The 22,140-nt window shown below is 37.0% G+C and overlaps 1 protein-coding gene across 9 annotated transcripts in view; it reads right to left on the bottom strand.

The window, feature by feature from the left end:
- Positions 1 to 22,140, bottom strand: part of LOC134534215 (protein muscleblind) — a 245,119-nt gene that overhangs the window by 5,574 nt on the left and 217,405 nt on the right. For 5 of the 9 annotated variants that reach the window (XM_063372475.1, XM_063372472.1, XM_063372476.1 and 2 more), the window contains 2 exons: positions 14,253 to 14,435; positions 11,156 to 11,233 (listed from right to left, as the gene is read on the bottom strand). In XM_063372475.1, the coding sequence (XP_063228545.1) occupies positions 11,156 to 11,233; positions 14,253 to 14,435 (261 nt within the window). The remainder of the gene's footprint in view (positions 1 to 11,155; positions 11,234 to 14,252; positions 14,436 to 22,140) is intronic. The other 4 variants (XM_063372478.1, XM_063372479.1, XM_063372480.1 and 1 more) reach the window with 1 other exon arrangement.

Genomic DNA, 22,140 nt, shown 5'->3' with positions numbered 1-22,140 from the left:
ACGCTAGAGTCGCTAGGGTCACTAGGGTCGCCCGGCAAGCCACCACAACACTACAATCACTACTGCAATTCATCAAACCAAACAAAACTAATGGAAGCTTAAATACAAAGCATTTTAAACAACAGTAATGGTTATTTGTTTTAACTTTATAATTTCTCTTATTTGTGTGTGTTTTGTGGCTTTTATTTTAAACATTTTTTTTACATATTAAAATGGTAAATGTTTTGATACAATTAATGACTGCAAAAAAAAATGGTAAGATCTGTTACTAGGCAGAACACTAGTAACATTGACTCGGAACAAACAGGCGGTTTGTTATGTACACCGGAGGCTCAAATTAACCTATGTTCTGCATCTTAACTAAAAGCATAGGTTCTGAGAAGTAAAGAGGGAAAACCATCCAGAGCATGGCCATTCGTGCACGAGTCGGTCTGAATGCCCTACCACAAGGTCGGTGATACAAACTACTTCGGAGGGATGCTGATGTGGTACGGAACACCGTGCTTAAGTGCGGATCTTAGCCACCGTTATGTACACAGCGCGTTGGTTGCAAGAGAAAATGCCTACTGTGTAGCCAAGCAGATTCATGGGTTTTGCTTAAAAACAGTCAGTAAGAAGGAATCAAACAAATTCAAATCCATCACCAGAGGCATAGGTCCCAACATTCTCTGCAGTGTTAAAACATTTTGTGACCATCGAAAGCACGACATGCATTCTTATTCACATGATTGTCACACAAATTTCAATACTTATCGTAAAAAATTAGGTTAATTTAATCTGTAAGGATACTAATAAACTGAGATAATACTGCCAGAAGGGTTCAGGACTGGGTTGAAATACACAAGTTGCTAGAATGTTGTGTTACAGGTTTGCCCGTCCTGCAATCAGAACATTACTTGAAGTGAACGGCGTGAAGGTCATGCCAAACCAAAGCAGGTACGACTCATTGCCACTAGTTCTAACAGACACACGGGATAGGGACGGCAAGCCCCTGTACAACATGCTAGCAACCAATCCCACTACTGCTACTGCCTGACCATTTTTTCAATCAAAAATGAAGCTCAGTTGTAAACTTTACTGTGCAAAGTATACATAATTAAAGGGAGCATACAGCACGATCACATGACACTGAAGCATTTTCAATCAAACTACAGCAACTATAGAGCAGTTCACAGATAGGTTCGGGGTTAAGAAAGAGTGTTAAGACGCCGGCAGAGTTACTGCGAGGTCGGTTCGTGCCATCGGCAGTTGGCAATCTTAGCACGCAGTTCCAGCCGCCACCTCTCACGCGCGCGCGCGGTGATTTACTCGTGACTATTGCTGCAGTCGTCTCATCAGACGCAATGCACTGATCTGGTTTGATGAAGTTCGGAATTGTGTGGCAATAACACAACTTCTTGTGGGGTTCGTGTACGTGCGTACTGTAAAATGGTCCATAATTGTTTCAACATAATTAAATAAGGAGTGAATGTTACTTGTAGCCCACAAGAAGTGAAACCAGGAAGAAATTGCTCGTATGTGTTTATGATGCATTATGAAAATCCTTGAAAAACATCCGATACCGTAATGCTATCCATTCTAGTTTGCAAGTTAGCAAAGGTGTTAGAAAGCAACTCAGTCGTCCTGTCAGCTTAGAGAAAATAAACGGTAGTCAAAAATCTCTTAATATTTATTAACAGTTGATTGAAACCACTCTACTTCTTCGCCTGAGGTACGTTCTCTTGCATGCACAACATGAACTCGTAATCCTTGAGTTCACCTCTCAAGAAAAACCAAAGGTGACCTTGAAGATCAGGAAAGGAGAGGTGAGTCATCAGTACGGTGGCAGGGAAATATTGAAATGAGGTTAGTAAGAACATTTAAATAATGGTAGTGTGATGGGGTTGTGTCACACTGGATAATCACATCTTCGCTATCTTCATGTAGCTATGGCTTTTAGCCACTTTTACATCATGTCATAGGGACATATTCAGGGGGGCCAAGGGATGTATTGGGGTGGGTGGGGGGGAACAAAAAACCCTCTTTCCTAATGAAAGAGGTTAAATTCCGGAAAAAAAATCCCCATCCCCATTTTCTGTCGAAAAATCCCTTTCCTACTGTTTTGAGCTTGATAGGCCCTTGTTTCACTACTGTATTAAGGAACTTACATCCTCAAAATGCATATGTTTTTAATGGGTCATGCCACCTTGCACAAGACACTATACTTGCTAAAAAAAATTGTTCAAAGTGTAATAGTGATCCGGGAAAAACAATGTCTTCAGAAGTGGCAGCCAGCGTGGTTTTACACGAAGATGTTTGCACAGAAAGCACTGCACTTTCGACAGAGACGTCTGCGACTTCAGAGGACACTTGTGGTAAATGCTTCTCGCACACATTCTACTACCACAGCTGTTGGATCAGGCCAGCTTTTTTTTCCTTCAATGGTCACAAGTGCTTGGTCTAATACCTGCACTACTCTGCCATCACAGCTGTTCCTGTTGTGGCAAACCCTGGCAACAGAATATTATAGTATCTTCTGCATGTGCAAGTACTCTACTGCATTACAGTATAATAAGCTAACCCTGCATAGTGAACATTTGGAAGATTTATAGGTTTAGTTTCAGCTACAATTTGATCATTAATAACAAGTGTGAGATAATTTTTTTAATGCATGTTGAAACCAAATATTGCCACATTATGTTTTGACCATAAAATAGAAATGACAAAACTGGACACATTTCAACCTGATAAAATTTTTTTTTTTTTTAAATTGTTTCTTGTTTAAAATTTTGTTATTGTCTGTTTTTTTTTAAGCGTTAAATTTCACAAAGTAAACTAAGTACTTTATTATTGTCATTTGATTATTGTATTCATTACAAACTGAAAACTAAAGAATACATATTATATATTTATGCATACAATTATACATTTTATTTATGTGCACCAATAACTGCAATGACAGTTTTATCTAATATTTTTTTCAAAAATTTAATAAGTGAAATTCATTTTGCTTAGTGAAAGCACTTAATGAGTAGTATTAAATTGACTTATCAGCACCACTTAACCTTAACAGTATTACAAATTAGGTATATTACATACTCTTATAGTTTAGTTTGTTAGTGTGAATCATTAACAAGTTTCAAATGGTCATAAAAAAGTTCAAAATTTTGCATTAGCAATGATGAATTTATAAATTTCTGTGGAAAAATATTTTCTGAAATTTTCTCAACACAAAAAAAAAGTGTAAATATGTGTATACATGTTCCAAGCTAAGGAGGAAAGTTATTAACTTGAAAAACTTTTTCTACTTGTAATTTATTTTATTTATTGTTACTTTTTGAGGATATAAAAAAAGTGTGGTTCAGAAGATGCAACTATAAATTTTTGAACTTGTTGACAATACTGCAAGCTTGTATTTAGGAACGACTTCTTAAACCATACCTTAATAATAATTGTCTCATGAGAACTAAACTATGTCTAAAACCCTGATTAAGAACATCTAATATTTAACCTTCAAAATCATTTTTCATACATGTTGAGACCATGTTTAGTTCTGACTATGTAGTTGTGTGTCTTTCGCCAAAAATGGTTTGGACAATTAGCTTTGATGTTTAGTAAGGTATTGTGTTTGTTTTGTTTCGTAACTGTTTTGTAAAAACTAGAGTAAACAACAAATTAGAGTTCTGAATTCCACAGGAAATAGCAATATGTATAGCCTATGTTTATGGCAGCAACAAGAAAAAAAGTGGGGACAAAAAAAATGTATTTAGGACATAAAAACTTATTACGGGATGGACAATAAATAGTAAGAAGATTGTTGGAATAATCACCAACAATATGCACAAATATCTTTTTCTATTAAAAAAATAACTGTTGCAAAAATTTTGAAATAGATTAACATTTTGAAATAAGTTCCAATGGCATGGCAGAAATTTACTTAATTTATTCACCTGAAACTAACATTTATGAAGGTTCATACTGGCAAGTGCACAAACTTAATTTTACAATATTTGGAATAAATAAAGACTATTCAAAGAATCAAGACTGAAACTAAGGTCTTAACTGGCCTCAGATTTACTGAAGACATATACATGTCACAGTTTGTAACACTATACAATTACAGTCTAGTTGAACACAGACTAAAAAAAGGTTAACGCTGATTGTGCCTTCTTATTCAGAAAATCATACGTACATACTACTGTAACTTTTTTTGTAAATATATTCGGGCACAAAGAAAATTCTGAAAAGTCAATTATATTTTAAACCCTCATCATTGAAATCACAAGTGTCACCATCCTAATTGGTGAAGTGTTTAAAAATTACAAATTATTTCACAACAGATGTTTTGTTCCCGTTAGATAGTTGGTAGCAATGGTCTAATGCAGCAAGCAACGCAGTTTGAAATGAAACAGTAGACTACGTATTATTGGTTAGATATGAAAATGCAAATAGAGCAGACTTTAAATTGCACTGTATTTATTGTCACTCCAATATGTATAATATGTTTTGCTCAAGTGAAAGACTTAACAAGAGTAATATAGCATGTTTTTAAATAGTTACCTCCAAGAAGAATTTTCGTGAGCACCACTGGGCAACATTTAACACTTTCTGCCCAAGTTACGCTCATCATAAAAGACGCTCTGCAATTGGACACGATTCCTGTGTTTTGGAAGTGTTTATCTATAGGAAAGCTATGGCGTATATTGGGTCTTTTTACAGAGCGTTTTCTGTGAATGCATACAGTCACAAATTGTGATTTATCTGGGAATAGACCTGTGGACTCCAGGTTTCGGTATTCGAGTGCTTAGGAGGGAGAACTGGGGAAGAGAACCCGGAGGTCCGCAGAGCGTGAAGGGAGGAAAGAATATGCAGACCGTAAAGTGAAGTGAAAAATTATAACCATTAAATATCTGTAAATATATACCGGTATGTATTACGTTGGTTTTAAGAGGAAAATATAATTTTAGTACGTAACCTTCTGTTTGTTAAAGAACATAAATAATATGTTAGTAAACAATTATCTTAATTCTAAGTGAAATTGTGAATTTAGACAAAAAATAATAATTTGCCTTGTGAGAGGGTTGAAGGGGTTAATATTCTCAACTGTAAAATGGATCTGGTGCATTTTTGCACTATTTCCCTCTTAATTGCTGAAAAAAGTGGTCCACCGAATTGACTGCAAAAGATTATTTTGCCGTGTGAACAATAGACCTCACTTTGGTGTCCAGGAGAGAGGGACTTCAACTACACCTGAATGTCAGTATTCTGACCGTTTCCTTCTTTTCGTCTGTACAGAAAGTTTCTGTAAAGCCGTACATTAACTTTGTTAAAGTGATTTATTATGTTGAAGAAACCATTTAGTTCTGTCACATCACCAAAATGTGAACATTCATCAATGGCTGTCTTGGCATAGAAATACATGTGTGTGATTAACTCAAATGGCCACAGGAAAAATGTAGTGTTATACAAATTCAAGTATTACAAACGTATTGCATCTATGTAACACACATGTTTACAAAGGTGTGAGATTTCTAATATGGGTCATTGCCGGAGTTCTTCAGAAAAATAATAACAGTTTAAGAGTTTGTTCTTACCAGCTGAAATGTTGTGTTGATAAAAGTGTCAATCACGTGGAACTCAACTTGCTGCTCTGTAGAATACAGCTTAAAGCAGTTTTCACAGTAGCGTAGCACATCAACCATTAGCTGATCAGTGTGAAACAGCTAATTATCATTATATCTGATGCTGTTGAGTGACTTGAATGAAACACCATGGTTTTGTCAGTATTGGATGCCTTCAAACGAGAAGCAGAAACATGATTTACTTAAATTTTGCAGATTGCCGAAATGGAAAGAATATCTTAAACAAGAAGTACATGAATAGTTAAGGTTAAGACATTCATAGAAATAATGCCAAGTGATTCAACTGTTTGCAGAGAAACTGATGCAAGCAAGTGATATGTAAATTATTTAATTAATTGACATAAATTTGTTGAAATTGAAGAAAAAAATTGGTAAATATGTAGTTGGACGGTATTTTCGAAAAGAAATGTTAAAAATACTTTTATTCTATGCTCTTTAACTTCCTCTTTTCTTTAAAAGCGGCGGAGGTAAGAAATTCCAAATAGTTTAGGAGATATCGAATTTTTAAATTTCATCTTATGTACTTCAGCGGTATTTGCGAAAAAAAATGTTAAAAATCCGAAAATACCTTTATTATATGCTCTTTTATTATATGCTATTCAACTTCCTCTTTTCATTAAAAGCGGCGGAGATAAGAAATTCCAAATACTTTAGGAGATATCGAATTTTTAAGTTTCATCACAATACCAGTGCATTCATGTGGCTTGTACCATTGTTTCTTGTTTACGAGTATCTATTTTTTTTATTGGATAATGATGTCACGTGATTGTTCGTGATAGGCCAGAATTCAAATGAACCAATACGTGATTATTTAGTTCATTTATTGTTTAAAACGGTGTTTAATTACCGCCTCCAACTTAGGTGAGTTTTTAACGTTTCTAATTTTAAAGTCTTATTTGTTATTGTTGCGCAAGTAATAAGTAACAAAAAAATTTTATGTGAGTTGTTACTGTTCATCCTTTGTTCTGGTTTGTTAGGTCAGGTCAGTTACATTATAAATACTTTAAAACTAAAGAACCATTGAAATTAATTCATATTATTTTTAATGTACGCTTAGTTTCAAAGTATTTATAATGTAACTGACCTGACCTAATCGACCATTTTCATTAATTAGGCATTCACAAACACATGGCAATAAAAAAAATGCAAAAGTTGAATGATTACACAGGTCTTGTATAGCAAAATAAGAACGGTGATATCTCCTAAAGTATTTGGAATTTTTTATCTCCGCCGCTTTTAATGAAAAGAGGAAGTTGAAGAGCATATAATAAAGGTATTTTCGGATTTTTAACATTTTTTTTTGCAAATACCGCTGAACTACATATTTACTAAAAAATTGTTCATTCATCAGTATATTTAGTTTGTATATTCTGGTAGTTTGGCCGAGCAGTTAAAGCTTGAGTGAGTATCACAAATGTGTCACTCACCGCTAGCGATAATTCATTGCTTTATTTTAAAATGGTGATACAAATTTGGCTGCGGCGACGCAACTTATTGCATCGTGATGCATAATAGTGAAAACCACTTACTGCAAAATCCAGATTCAGAATATATAGGTAGCCAAAATTAGAATGAGTAATTATTTGAAACTATATGCATTGTTTTTTTCCATATTTTTTTCACTAATAAATTTCTGAAGGTAAATTTTCAAACCAATATTCAAAATAATAATATTATTAGTATTTATTTTTATTATTATGTTACAAAAATAAAGCACTGTCCCACTATCAGAAGTCTTTAAGGGCCGGTTTTATGACCTCCGGCTAAAGTTCCGGCTGAAATTTAACCGCAGGCTAGCTCTTATTTCGGTTTTATGACTCCCTGTTAACGTCTACCTTCCAGTTAAATGTTAAAGTTCCGGCTAACCTAGCGGGTGGATGAACCGGCCGCTAGCTGCTTAACCGGAGGCTAAGCAACAGAAAATAAAATGGCGATGTATCAGCCGAGGTTAGTTGTTGATAGTGATGATGACTATTTGAGGAATTCTATTGAATATTTGCAGGATGCGATGGAATAATTTATTACTAAATGTAAAATGCTTCGCCGTATTCGTCAAAGTTTTATTAAAAATTACATGGCATGAAAGTGTACTCACGCTTTTCTATTCTCGTCGAGTCGTGTATTATTATTTGACTTTAATTGATCACGAAGTACATAAACGTATGCTATGTATATAAACTTAAATGTTCCTGCTTAAGAATATGTGTAAATAAGTGAATTTTAAAATTGCAAAACGAGGGTTATTATTACCTATAAAATGCGTGTTTTCGTGGAAGTTGTATCTGTGAATTTTTATTCGTAATACAGTGGACATATGCCGGGAATGAAATGCACTTCATACGACTTCAGACGTGGTTCTAATTCAATGAATACAATTGAATGTGAAAATAAATGTTACCCAATTATCCCTTCCCTATCTTACAAACCATTATCTACCTGCCACGCAAGTGCAAAACGAAAACAGCACTGGAATTATTCTGTTTACCGTATCCAAGTTTATCCCTTGATCCTATCGGCATGACCCTTTATATGTTGGTCTTGTTTTACATTATACTTGCTGTTTTAATTTAGAATGTTGAAAAATCCTGTACATAACACAAAATACCTAACATATCACGATGCAAACAAATTATGTCAGGTCTTGTAAAAATATATTTCTTTCGTATACATTTTACAATCATAATTATTTCCCCAGTGAATATATCTAGGATCTCTGGACCTACTAAATTAAAACAGCAAGCATCCTATACCACAAACTAATTCCATCAGGATCGGATTAATTTGGATATGTGATACGAAACTATTAGTACAAAAATGAAACCTACACCAGTGAAATGAAAATCGACAAGTATTTTCCCGAAACGGGGTCTATATTATTTGATTATGAAAGAAATTTATGAAAGAAATAAGTGTTCTCTAGCAAAAATTGTCATCCCTATTTATTTGTTGGTATAGAATTACTTCGTTAGTTTTGGCTTAATATATAACCTAACAAAATCACGTGTTTCAATACAAGAGTAAAGTTGAAAACACACGGTTTTGAATCGTAAAATGTAATTTTATGGTTTAATACAAAGCAGGTTAGACGTCAAAGTAATTTTTGGTTAATTTAATTATATCTGTTGCAAGATAAAGTTCGCGGCATATTTCTTTACTGCAGCTGTAAACATTCCGAATCACAATACAAACAAACAGCTGACAAACATTCTACCAGAAAAAATAACTGTCTTGCAACAAAAGTTACCAAATTCTGTTTTATTTCATTACCAACACACCCATTATTACACCACACGCTTCGTCAGGTTCCGGTTAGCCAACTGCAGGCTAAGTATGGGTCATAATACACCCCTCTTTCGTTAACCGGAGGCTAGCCTTACCTGGTGGCTAGCTAACCTGAGGATTTAGCCGGAGGTCATAATATTGGGCCTATCTGCAAAATTTGTAATTTGAGGCTTATTGCAAAACAGCCAGGATAAAAAAATGAGAAAATAGTCAATAACTTTGGAATCAGCCACAAAGTTTCAAGAAGCATCTGACCTGTCAATATGATAGGACACTTATAATGATTTCTAATTGTAAATAAAGTTGGTATAAACAGGAAAATGTAACAGGCACGACCATTTTTTCAGGATGATTACAATTTTTTTTATGCTTCAGTAATACCAAGAGCTATCTATACACAATATATTTTATTTTAAAGTTCCGTATTTATTGCAATTAACTATTACATTTAACGGCCGGAAACCATCCAGACTTATATAGCATTTTACATGCCAGCATGTATAAAATATCACTATTGAGTGCTTCTTTTTATGATTTCCATGTTATTCACACTTACAATTAAGATAAATTTCTTAGTTGAATGACAATCTTTAGGCCTATATGAAATAATTATATTATTTTTAGGGTGATTTTGTTAAGTTATAAGGAGAAAAATATAAAATAATAAAATATGAAATATTTAGCAAAGGAATTTTATTACCGTAATTTATTTTATGCAATAAATTCAGATACTGTAACAAAATGGTATTATTAGCAGGAATGTTTTAACAGGGTTCTACTGTCGTAGGTTTAGATAATGTGTTCTTCAAATTCTGAGTTGAAGTGTGATGATTGCTTTGCAGATAAGCACCCAGCATGTTGTTACCATGGCAACATTGCTGCAGCCAACTACACCAGAAATTCAGCATGCTGGAAGTCTGGATTGAGGTCTTCACTTCAAGCTACGCTTCATTCCAGGAATGGGGTTTCCATTTTTTAATTACTACATATTAAGTTTTTCGCTAACTGTTTCATCTATTATTGAATTTCAGGACACGGCTACAACCCAAAAGCCAAACTACTTCAGACAATGGCCGTGAAAGCCTGAGAACATTATTAAACCCAATGATGTCTAATAGATACAAGTTTTAATGTTTGTAATTACCTCTTTATATAATTGTAGGAAAATTAAAAGTTATCATGTCTTTCCCATTTAACTATGATGAAATCCCTCTCAAGTATTTACGACACTGTGTTTTAAAACTATGTCTTTTAATTTAAGTCAAATGCCTAAGAGATGATAACTTAACAGTGATAGATATTTCAAATTTTAATTAAATTTTAATTATACAATTAGGTCCTAATTCTTTTTCATACAATTTTGCTAGGTTTTACTAACTGGGTTCTAGTTAATAGCAGCATAGATAGGTACTGAACAATGTACTATGTTGGTGAATGCAAGAGAATACTTAGAAATGGGACCAAAATCTAACCCAAAAATTATTAGCGAAATAGCAAAAAGATGATCAAAATGACCACCGCAAATTGAATAAGAACCATATTTAAAACATTACTGTATGCTTTTAGAAAATTGTTCAAAAAAGTTATCTCAAAATAGCAGTAGCAGTTCATGAGATATTAGGAAACACACCCAATAAACAAATGTTCTCCAAAGTAAGTTATTTCTTCTTGGTTTAGGTTATGGTTATTAGAGCTAACGACGTGTTTGATATAAAAATTTACACATAAGAATTAAATTCTTGTTATAAAAATTATTATTTATAGAATTATATTTAACATTTATATTCATATTAAAAGTTCCATTTTTTGTATCCAGTATCAGTCTGAAGTCATTAGATTGTACATTTGCATGTGATCCTAGTTCTGGTAAGTGTTTAAAATTTTTCGAGTTATTTAAAAGAAAAGATCTGCCTGTAAAACTGCAGTGATAATGTTTGCAGAAAAATCTCCTGGAAACAAGTCCATTCATAAGGTCTCTGTCCTATATCTTACTTGGAACAGTAACTCGCATGCTACACAGTACGCCAACTTTACATCGATGAAATTAACCTGCCACCACAAGATGCTAGTTGCTGACCGGATAAACTACGTTCGGCGTGACAACAGATTGTACCTCTAGCGGAGAGGCAGCAGCTGGAATTGCGCGTCGCACGGGTAGTCATGTGACCGGCGTTACACTCGACAACACTACTACAGTCCAGAACTGTGCTACTTGGGAAACAATCAAAGTGACATGCAAAGCATTATGGTACCAGTAGTATGTCATCGCTAGGGTCGCGGGGCCGTTTCTTCCCCAGCTCGACGGCGCCGACCGTTGCCACGGAAACGGGCTATTAGTAGCAGGCACACAAGCAGCCAAGCAGCGGGAGGCCCGAGTGGGAAGAAAATGAGCACAACAAATCAGAATAAAAAAAATTATAATAATAAGAGAAGGCAACCATGAATTAATTAAAGGTAATAATAAAAAATATATATTGAACCAGCAAAGACGTGTGTGCAACCACATGGCAAGATAAGGCCAGGCCGGGCCAGGACACAAGTTGTCACATGTACTGCACCAAACGGCAGAAGAGCACAACATACTGAGTGTACAGTAGAAGAGGTGTGGAACATGCAGCTCATGATGTTACTGAAACAGAATATAGTGGTGCGAGGGGCACTCCGGACACTCGTTCCAAGTTCCCGCTCCACAAGCAACCTTGTGGTCCATCATCACTACGAGAGATTAATGCCTACTGTTTAACTACTTCGAGTGTCCGAAAGACCCTTTACCAGCAGGGGGGAAGAATAGTGACTTATTGATGTGTGGCCCATAACCTACTGCACAGTTTACAATCGGTAGCGGCATGCACACCTGTAAAGCAAGGAAACAATGACAACAACAACAATCATCAACAATTAAAGCACCTCTTGCCAACTGTTCAGCACTCAAGCAAGTACTTCAAATACAGCGTGTGGGGTCTAGCTAAAGGCGTGGGGACTGAGGACTCTGAAAGGACTCTTGGTTTATCTGGAACCAGGATATGGGAAGAAAAAAATTAACAGAACATAAATACAAAGTAACAGATATATCATATACCAACATTGCTCCTCGGATACTGTCGTCTTGATACCGCCACTGTAACATCTACACGTGCTGTGTGGAGGCAAAAGCACACAGGCCGAAATCAGGCACCGAGTGAATACGACAAAGCAGTGATCGAACTTCAAACAGTATGTTATATCATCAACACACGAATGTGCTGCAATTTTAGTTTAGTTAGCTACTGCTCCCACACACACACATGCACACTCTGAAATGAAATGCATACTGTTAAAACTTAACCACTACGCTTGTTTGAATACGAAAAAAAAAAATTTAAAAAATTGAACCACTCACAAGGTGTTTGTTAAGTGTAAACTGAACTGCATGTAGACCACTAACAAGCCCTACGCCTGAACACCTCTTTGCTCGGCGACAATGCGCTCTCCTCACATGAACACAGTGCTCGCAAGTCTGTGAAGAGATCCTTCGATGGTCCCATGGAGGACAAGCGTGTCCCGAATACCGGCGCATCCTTATGGCCAATGATTGTCTAAGAGGGTGGCACTGATGCCAAGCTAACTACAGTGTCTACAGCTAGAAAGAGAAGAAAGAGAGGCAGACAGAGGTAGGTAGAGAGAGAGAGAGAGAGCGATAGTGTGGTAGATATGCAGCGAGCCGAGGCGGGGAGATGCAGGCAGTGCTTCAGGCGTGTTCTGAGCGCAGGGCTTGTCAAGATGGCGGCACAGAGGGGCAGGGGGCGCAACGTCTTCACCAGGAACACGCTGCGCCCAGGCAGAGGTGAGGGAACAAGTAGCCACATACAAAACAGTTAGTACTTCTAGTAATGGTACGGGAAATAAAAAGATTCGAAACTGAGAGAAATAAAAAAAATTGATGATAACTACAAAATGTCTACGACATACATGTATGAAAAGAAAAGAAAAATAAAAAAAAACTGCAAGCTACTGTAAAGAAGGAACTGAAAGGCACAAGAAGAAGAGAAGGCGAGAGAGCAGAGAGCGCGCGGGCTCCGTGATGCGTACCGAGCTGGCCCGACACTGTGCGGCCTTGATATGGGCTTGGAGGTGCAGAGGGGGGTGGAAATAGCGGCAAGGGTCGCGGTTGCATCGCCCCTTCACTGCGTCCATGCAGGCCGTGACAGTGCCGTCTTCGTTGGCCGTCACGGAGTCCGGGGGATGCGCAAAGCGGCACTCGCTTTCTGCACGTTTGCACGCCCCTCGTTGGAACTCACGACAAACCTATAGCAGAGAGGAAGGAAGCAAGGCTACAGCTACTGCCAGGCAGGGGCTACCGCCGCCGCGGCTGGCTCCGAGCCGCTCGGAGCCAGCCACTCTTCACACCGAACCACAGGCAGACTTATCCGCCGCACTGCTCGCGCCGTGAGGCCGATAAGTCGCAAGTCACTGCTTCGGCGTTTGCTCGTGTGTTTCTCAAACGGGTTAGGAGAGAACATCACTACTAGCACGTTAGAACACACAGGACAGACAAACACTAACGTTTAGTACGTACAAATGGAAAACAGGAGGGTAAAGCAGACAAGTGCAAACAGCAAAGAACCAGTGGAAAGACAGAGCGATGGTAGAAAGTGAAAAGTTTTAGCTACAAACTACAATACATTGGCCATGGCACTTGCTACCACCTTATCAAAGTGGCCGAGTCTTGACATGCGAGCTTGGTAGTATGGTTACAATGCGCAGTATCTTGCTGTTAGCCAATTAAAAGTACCTGGTCAGGAGATCTGGATGTCGCAATTAAAACTTGTTATGTAAGACTGTTATTTTTCAAAATGTAGATTTTTAGTGATATCTTCGGTAAAACATGTTTTCTAAGTAAAAAAAGATCAAAGATTAATAAAAACATAATCATGCAATCATCAAACAGATACAAATAAAACTAAATTCAAGTATCAATAAAGGCTGGAAAAAAAATTATGCACAAGTAATGAAAATATTGCAGAAGGAACTGAAGAGGTGCTGCATTCTTCTACGTACCAACTTAAAATCAGCAATACCAGAGCTAGAAACAAAATGTGAATAAAAAAAACATATATGTTAAAAAAAGACAGCATTTGAAGAACAACAATACATGAGCATTCATTATCACAGTAAGTAACGAATTAGGAAAGCATTAAAGATCCAACTAAATGCCATGTCTACTAACAAAACTTATTAAATTCTACAGGAAAACAAAGCACACTGAAAGAAACCAATAAAAATTGAAAACAACAAGAACAAAACGGTGTTGAACGTAAGTGTGTGGTGTGATGAGATGGGAGGATGATTGTGGGGGGCGAGAGCACGTACCTCTAGCCTGTCGGAGCGAGGCATCTTCTGCTGCGCCACCACGGTCTGCGGCACTACGCTGAGGGGGGACGCGACGGAGGCGGGGTCAGGGCCCAGGATGGTGGGCATGACGGGCCCAGCCGTGAAGTACGGGCTGAAAGTGCTACCCACCTGCGGCATCCCGGCCAGGTAGGGGTTGGTGGCCTGCCAGGCACACAGCACACCGTCCGCTACTGACCCCGCTCGGCTACCACTGCCGGCCTGGCGCTTGCCTCTCTCCCCTCGCCCCAGGTGTACACAGCACAGCACAGCACTTTGTCCAAAGGAAGCTCCCAGTTTTCATAACACTGGCAATCCAACTAAGTATTAACATGTAACGTTTGACCTATTTTTTGGGGGGCTTGCTTCTTCTACCAGATATTGAAATGAGACAATTTTGTACAGCATTGTACAATCTGATGTAATGTTTTTTAAAAATAAGTCCTCCAATTCACAAAAGCTAAACAGAAACACAAAACATTATGTATAAACTCAGAAAATAACATTACTCATATCCATAAGATACCTATAACAATTCTTACCAAATAAGTTTTAAAGAGGTTTTTTTGTACCACTTGTTTAAAATAAAGTTTTTTTTTCTATTTTGTCTAATTTTTTTAATATTTTGCTCAAGTTTTGTGTTTATGAACAGATTTTGTACTCTGCGAGTGTTATAATTCGAGAGTATTTGCAATTAAACATAGAAAATACATTGATATAAATGATATTCTCTGCTGTTTGAAAATCTAATAAAAATTGTTACAAACTATTTAATTTTATATACAGTGTTGAAAAAACTGGAAGCTTTGTGTGTTTTTAATAAGTGTTTGATTTGACAAGTTCCATACATTAATACACATCTGTATTAATCGACCAATTTATATGGCTACGATACAAAACTTTTGTTTTCAGATTGGAAATGTTCAAATTAAAAATTCCAAGAAGTTATATGGGTACCTATACAGAACATTTTTTAAAGTTTTGAGTGGAATGTTCTCAGCCATTGAAAACAGAAACAGAAAATGTTAGATCATTATATAATATGGAAATGAATGTGACAAATCATGTAATTTTAAAATAAAATAATATTATATCCCACTTGCAACAATTTAAATATACCAAATTCCAGAGCTAAATAACTTTTTCATGCAATTTTGCCCACCACTCCTTCCAAACGGGGCACTGAGCTATAAAGCATAAGAAGTCTCACACGCTGGATAAACACAAGAAATCTTACGCCAGGCCAGCATTTACCTCTAAATTATACTTACTGCACTAAAATATTATTTCAAAATTATTAAAAACAAAACTGCTGTAAATTTATGTACCTTTACTTCATCTCAAAATTATATACCAACTGAAACATTACAGCATTTTCAATAACTCAGTTGATGTTTTAGGCATGTTATAGTGAAAGTTAAAAGGTTAGCTGTATTATGAAGTTACTGTTGAAGGACAATTTTGGCTAACAATCTCCTGGCTTAAGATATTCTGTTCGTGGTTAGTCCATATGCAAGAAGAACCAGTTTAAGTATGTAATACAGGCAAATCATTATTTGTGAAAAATATTAATAATAAAGCATATGGTCCCATGTTATCAGTTAACCACAAGCTAATAGTGAATATTATTATGTGAATATTTTGGATTTATTCAGAAACACTGTTTTCTTTAAATGTATGTTCACAAATGTCTGGCCTGTATTAAACTATTCAACCACTCAACAAAATAAAGTTAAGATGTGTTGATTAATCTCCACGATGCACATTATGCCGTAAGTTGTTCCGTTTACACACACGGGCTTAGCGGAGACCACCCTAGGGCATTTTGGCTCTGGCCAATCTTACATTCTCGCGCATGCGCGGCAAGGCTGCATGTGTTCACAGCCTACAGCTGAAAGAGTCGATGGATACGCAAATGTTGCATTTGGCGCTTAAAAATGTGCGCATAGCCCACTGTACGCGAGCATACCCCTTTCGTATTTAACTAACGTCAGATGACTTCTAGTCTTGCAACCATCGCACAGAATCGACGAACTATGAAAGCGACAGCGCTGGCCCAAATTATAAATTATACCCGTACGGTGTACGTTAAATACTGCCTGTAACTGCGTCCAATCTACAGACAGATGTGATGGCGTTATCATTTATGCAAATTTCGGAAGACGTTTACGAATTCAAAGAAAGTACAACCGAGAGGCAAAACTGAAATTAAGGTGATGCAGACTAGTTGAAAGAGCAAATTAATTACTGCTAAAGAGTGGTAATTTTTGTCCATAAACATAGCTAACCACTAGTTCTGTACGAATGGGAGAAACTAGAGGAAAAAACATAAACTACAAGAATCGTAAAAAAAAAAAAATATCTGTACAGGCAACGAAATACATATTCGACTACAGGAAAAAGAAAGCAAAAGGAAACTTAGCGTGACGAAGAATAGAAGCAAATAAGGATGGTGACTGTACAATATAAAAAAAATAGCAGTACGCAACAGGTTTTAAAAGGCAGTGAGGTAGATGTAATAAAGATTTGAAATGGGATTAAGGAAATTCGTTATGTTACAATAAATTGAGAAATATTTTGTTTAAAGACACAGGGAACGCATTAATTAACAAAGAGGTTAATGGTATAGCAAACTTCATCAGTATTTGCACTTACTGAGTAACATAGTTATTTAGTTCAACAAGCTATCAACAAATGTATACTTGATGTTATTAGTATAGGCAATTTAAATTTAGACTTAAATTCGCTCAAAAAAGGAAATTATTATTAGAAAGCTAATTCCTTCTGAAATATAATATTTAGGTCCCCCTGTACTTCCCCAGAAAAATCCCAAAAATCTTCCACAGGAAAAAACCTTAAATTGTCAAAAAAAATTGCCATAACTCAGCAATGAACAATCATAGGAAGGTGCTATTTTTTTAGACTTTTTATTACAGTAATGAGTTTGCCTTTCAAAACAGAAGAGGTCCAATGTCAGGCTTAAACAAGCTACCAAATGACCATAAACTGCAGAAAGTTGTAGAAATACTCAACAACCCCAACGTGTCAAAGGATTGTTTCGCAGCTGTAGGAGAGAGTGTCACCGACAATTTGTACGGAGTTAAACATTAAGAGGGACTTGACAAAACCAGATACGAGAAATATGTTCAGTATCTTGTGAGCCTTCATCGTACTTCATCTGCTGCCCGCCAGCATATGGTCTACGACAGTGTTTTTCAATCTTTTTGATTTCGCGACCCCTTTACAAGTTGAAAAATTCCGGCGACCCCCTTGTGTCACAGAAAGACAAAGAAATTATTTAATTAAAAGACTACGTTAATGGTATTTTCTATTTTGGTACAATTATCTATTATTCGGATATACACTCTGCAGGAAGCCGCGAGAGTTTTGAAAGTAAGTACAAGGTAAGTTGGTAAGGCTACGTGCGACTTAACTTGGACGCCAACTCGCGCGGGCCAAACTGCGTCGGCGACGGCCACGTTGCCACGCCGCATTGTCGTTGCGGCGACAGGAAGCGACCCGCGCGCGCCACCCGCCGCCGCCCGCAATGTTCTTTTGTTTCAACTCTCATCTCACCCAGTTAAGCGTAGTCACCGATGAGTACGGACGTCATGCTTTTGTTTTTCACTTGCTCGGCGCGTTTGTAAAATGGATAAGTTTCTCAAAAGATCGCAGCCTTCAACATCTGGTACGAGTGTCAATAGCGGTGGTGGTGAAACAAACCCAAAAAAAAAAAAAAAAAAAAAAAAATAGACATTACGATGACAGTTATTTGAAATACGGGTTCACAGTCATAAATAATAAACCTCAATGTGTAATTTGCGGCGATGTTTTATCACGTGAGAGTATGAAACCGTCAAAGCTTAAATGCGGCATCTCACAACCAAGCATAAAAAAGAAGCTGATAAGCCGTTGGATTTCTTTGAACGAAAGTTGAAAGCTCTTAGTCAGCAGCAAAATACTATGATTCAGGTAATAAAAAAGTGTTTCCCTAGTCTCTACAAAGTGTTGTTAAGACTCTCAAAACGCTAGCGATAAGTTCAAGTCGAGTCTATTCTGTTGCTGTTTTTACTGTTGATGTTTTATGATGTTTATTTCTTTGTTGTTTGCATACAACTTTTTATTGTACTTCATTTTGGTGTGCAAAGGTTCCGCGTACTTATTTTTTATTGACTATTCACTTTTATATTGTCTGGTTTATGTTCAGGCATCCAGTGTTAACGAGTCAGCATTATCAGCTTCAGCCGGCGACCCCCCGAGTAAGGCCTCGCGACCCCCCTCGGGGTCGCGACCCACAGATTGAAAAACACTGGTCTACGAGTATTTAACCAAGTCCAGGCGTGGAAAGGTAACGTATTTTTCAGGCTAAACATTGGAACAATACCATCGAAAAGGTGCACTTTAATCCTGTGACAACCACTTTACCACCGGCGACAGACCACCTACTGCATCTCTCACGTTGTGGGTGCGAAAGAGAATGCTCACGAAACTGCGAGTGCAATCCAAGTGGGCTGACATGCACCACCACTGTGTGCGGGGAAGGGGGGGGGGGGAGTAACTGCTTCAATCAGAATATTTCAGATTCCGAGGATGAATATACGATATGGAAGGCAACTGCGATACCGAGGATCGTAGAAGCCAAACACACCAGCGACTAAACCAGAGAAGATTATGCAAAACGGAGATGAGTATAATGAAAGACGAAAATTTGTCAGGGCCATCAAAAACTACTTGTTTAATTATACATGTTAATTTTAAATTTTAAAATGTATTCCATCCAGTTATAAGTTACCAAACCAATAATACAATTCTATAATAAAGAAATGCTGTTTTTGTATTTTTTATGTTATTAAAATTATATTAGACCTAAATTATTATTTTAGACATTTTGGTGTGGTAATGAGTTTTTTTTCCAAAACACAAAAGTTTGACACGAACATCACGTCCATATGATTGTCCATTGCTGATGTAAGGCATTTTTTTTTCAATCTAAAATTGTGGAAGTTTATTCAAAATGCAGGATTGAATGGGACTTTTTCTGGGGAAGTACAGGGGTGCCTAAAGAACGTATTCTATAAATAATAAGCCTTGTAATAATTATTTCCACCTGCAATCTTAATCTGCCTATTCTATGCCCGATACATGTCTGATCCTACAAAATGTAGAACCTAGCGAGTGCTCATAAGGCGTGGCTCGTGTACCACGTGACTAGTGTCATGAGACCGTCTGGTTGGCGCGCGCTGGACGCAGCCTGAAAGGCAATTAAGGGGCTGATGGTGACAGGCCTGGGGGTTGCGGGGAGCAACATATCCCAGGCGACTTTGTCGGAAAGGCACACGCAACCAGTTTGCAAACAGTTACGAGCAAGAAACATATAATCAAGGCACAGCCGGCGCTCTCCGTGCCTAACGTAACAAATTGGACTGTCACAAAAAAACACACTGAACAAACCCAAATATAATTGGCATTTAAAGTTTTGTTTCAATTAGCGTTTTTTTTAAATATATATCTATAGTTCATTATTCCAAAACTTTCGTAATTTTTGAAAAGACATTTGGGCTCTTTTGAAAAAAATACTCAGTATATTAGACGTTGTGTGTATGAAATAACATTACTGCCAGCAACAATGAATATATTTCTATCTTAGGTAAACATATTTGTTTCTAATAGGTATTACTTTGGAGTCGGGTTTTAAGATGAGAACATTGCCGTGGAAATGCACCAGAAGGGCAGTGCTGGCGCTTGGCAAGTTAGCTGGCGGATGGTGGCGAGCCAAGTTGTTGGCCAGTGAACACTAGGCCTGTGTGTGCCGAACAACTCGGCGGCCAAGAGTGTAACCGAGTTAACTCGCGGAAATGTCAGCCTCTCCGAAGCATGACCTTACGGCGACCTTTCCAGCGGCACTTTCTGGTCCGAGACTCAAGTCAACACGCTAAAAATTTAGTCGTCCCGACGGGGAAAGCTATTAGTACTAGATGGTTCCACGTTCGCAGCCGGTAGGTACTTGATCAGTTAGTGAGATGATACACGATGAAGAAGCACGACGACGCTTTACGGTAAAAGATGACGAGTGTTGAATCGATTGAATAGTCAGGGCCGGATTTAGAGGTCTGGAGGCCTCGGGGCAACAGAGGAGCGGAGGTCCCCTGGCCCCAAATTATTTTACAAATAAAATGAACTTTTTTTTTCAGTCGAGTTTTCCAATAAATAATTTATTGTGAAATCAAGTAGATTTTCTTAGTATTTAAAAAAAAATACATAAATATAATCGGAGACAAGAATTATATGAAATTAAATTTTAGTGTTAATGAATATTTCTGTTAATATTTAACAATAATATAATCATGTATGTACAAAGTACTGTAGGTAAAGGTAAAACAGCGAAAAAAGAATATCAAAGGATTTGTGGGGGCCCTCCGTTTGTGGAGGCCCCGGGGCTTTCGCCCCGGTTGCCCTCCCCTAAATCCGGCCCTGTGAATAGTTAACGTTTACGATGACGTCCTTCGCTCAATGCTAAGCTTGACATATTTAGGCAATGAAGCTCTGCAGGAAACAGCGGTGAACCTGTCGAGATTCTGCAATTTGTTTTTACTGCATTTCGCTGTGTGCAAAAGAGTAAACAGCACGACTGGCTGTACTGTACTCTGGAAACCACGTTTCTCGAGTTGAAAACCTCCTACCCCCGGCTGGGAATCGAACCTGCAACCTTCAGCTTACCACTCGCAAGAACTATGAAAACGCATAGCACGGAATACTAATATTGTTTGATAATGCAATAAGATTGTACTTCTTCTAATAGAGGTTTAAAGAAAAAATAAAAGTTCGTGGAAAACATATTGGGCCATTCAACGTGTCATTTGCAATTTTTTTTTTTTTTACAAAATTTTACAAAATGTATACTTAATTTGGGAACATGCGCCTGTACAGTGGTATTACCTCCCAGTATAGATACTTTAATTTTTTTTAAAGACAATATGCTGCACGCATTTTGAATTTCATATCATCGTATGGCTCGGCAGGAAATGCAGCTACGAAAGCCCGGTAATTTTTTTTGATCGAAATCATTTCGTTTGTGTTACTGTAATCGCTACTGAAGCCGTACTTACCATTATAAACTATCTTTACCTTTCCACACATGCCACCTACTAAAATACTTTAGACTATAATTTGCCAAAACATCGAACGTTAAAACTGCTAATAAATTATTGTAGTTTAAAAATTTTTTTAATTGCACCTGAAACCTCAAACATTCATTTTTTATAGTATAGTATTTCGAGAAAAAGTGGCTGATTGTCAGCAAAAATGCGACCTATTATTGTCTACCACACTTGTAAGTGTGCTAAAACGACAGATTTATTAATATTTGTTTTTAATTAATAAATAAGTTTTACAAAAAATATTTAATTAATTCCAATTACAAATTAATTTATTCGTTGGTAACAACAAAAAAAAACAGTTAAATAAATGCTGTCAACTATGAAAGTTTTGGAACTGATTAGTTATGAGTCACCGTGATAAAAATGGGATATTTAAACACAGTAAAAAATATGACAAATATTTGCATTAAATATAGTAGGGATCAATATGTCTTGGTTAAAGCAAATCCGTTGCCTACAGTCAATAAGTTTCTGAATTCTCAACGTTTTCTGCCTTAAGACCCAAACTAATTATACTATGCAAATCGTTTCGAGTCTTTAATAAAAGATAGGCCTCTGGAGAGATAGGCACTTTGAAGAACAACGTATCTGTCACTCCGTTTCTTAATCAAACACACAAGAAAATACCAACAAGTTATTATGATACAATCACAACTGGTTGACAGTGTCTTAAGTGGCACGAAGAAACTATTTTACGTACCTTAATAGAAAAC

This window comes from Bacillus rossius, chromosome 7, assembly GCF_032445375.1.
Source record: "Bacillus rossius redtenbacheri isolate Brsri chromosome 7, Brsri_v3, whole genome shotgun sequence".
In the NCBI taxonomy this organism is placed as follows: domain Eukaryota; kingdom Metazoa; phylum Arthropoda; class Insecta; order Phasmatodea; family Bacillidae; genus Bacillus; species Bacillus rossius.
This window is presented reverse-complemented; position numbering and strand designations above follow the sequence as displayed.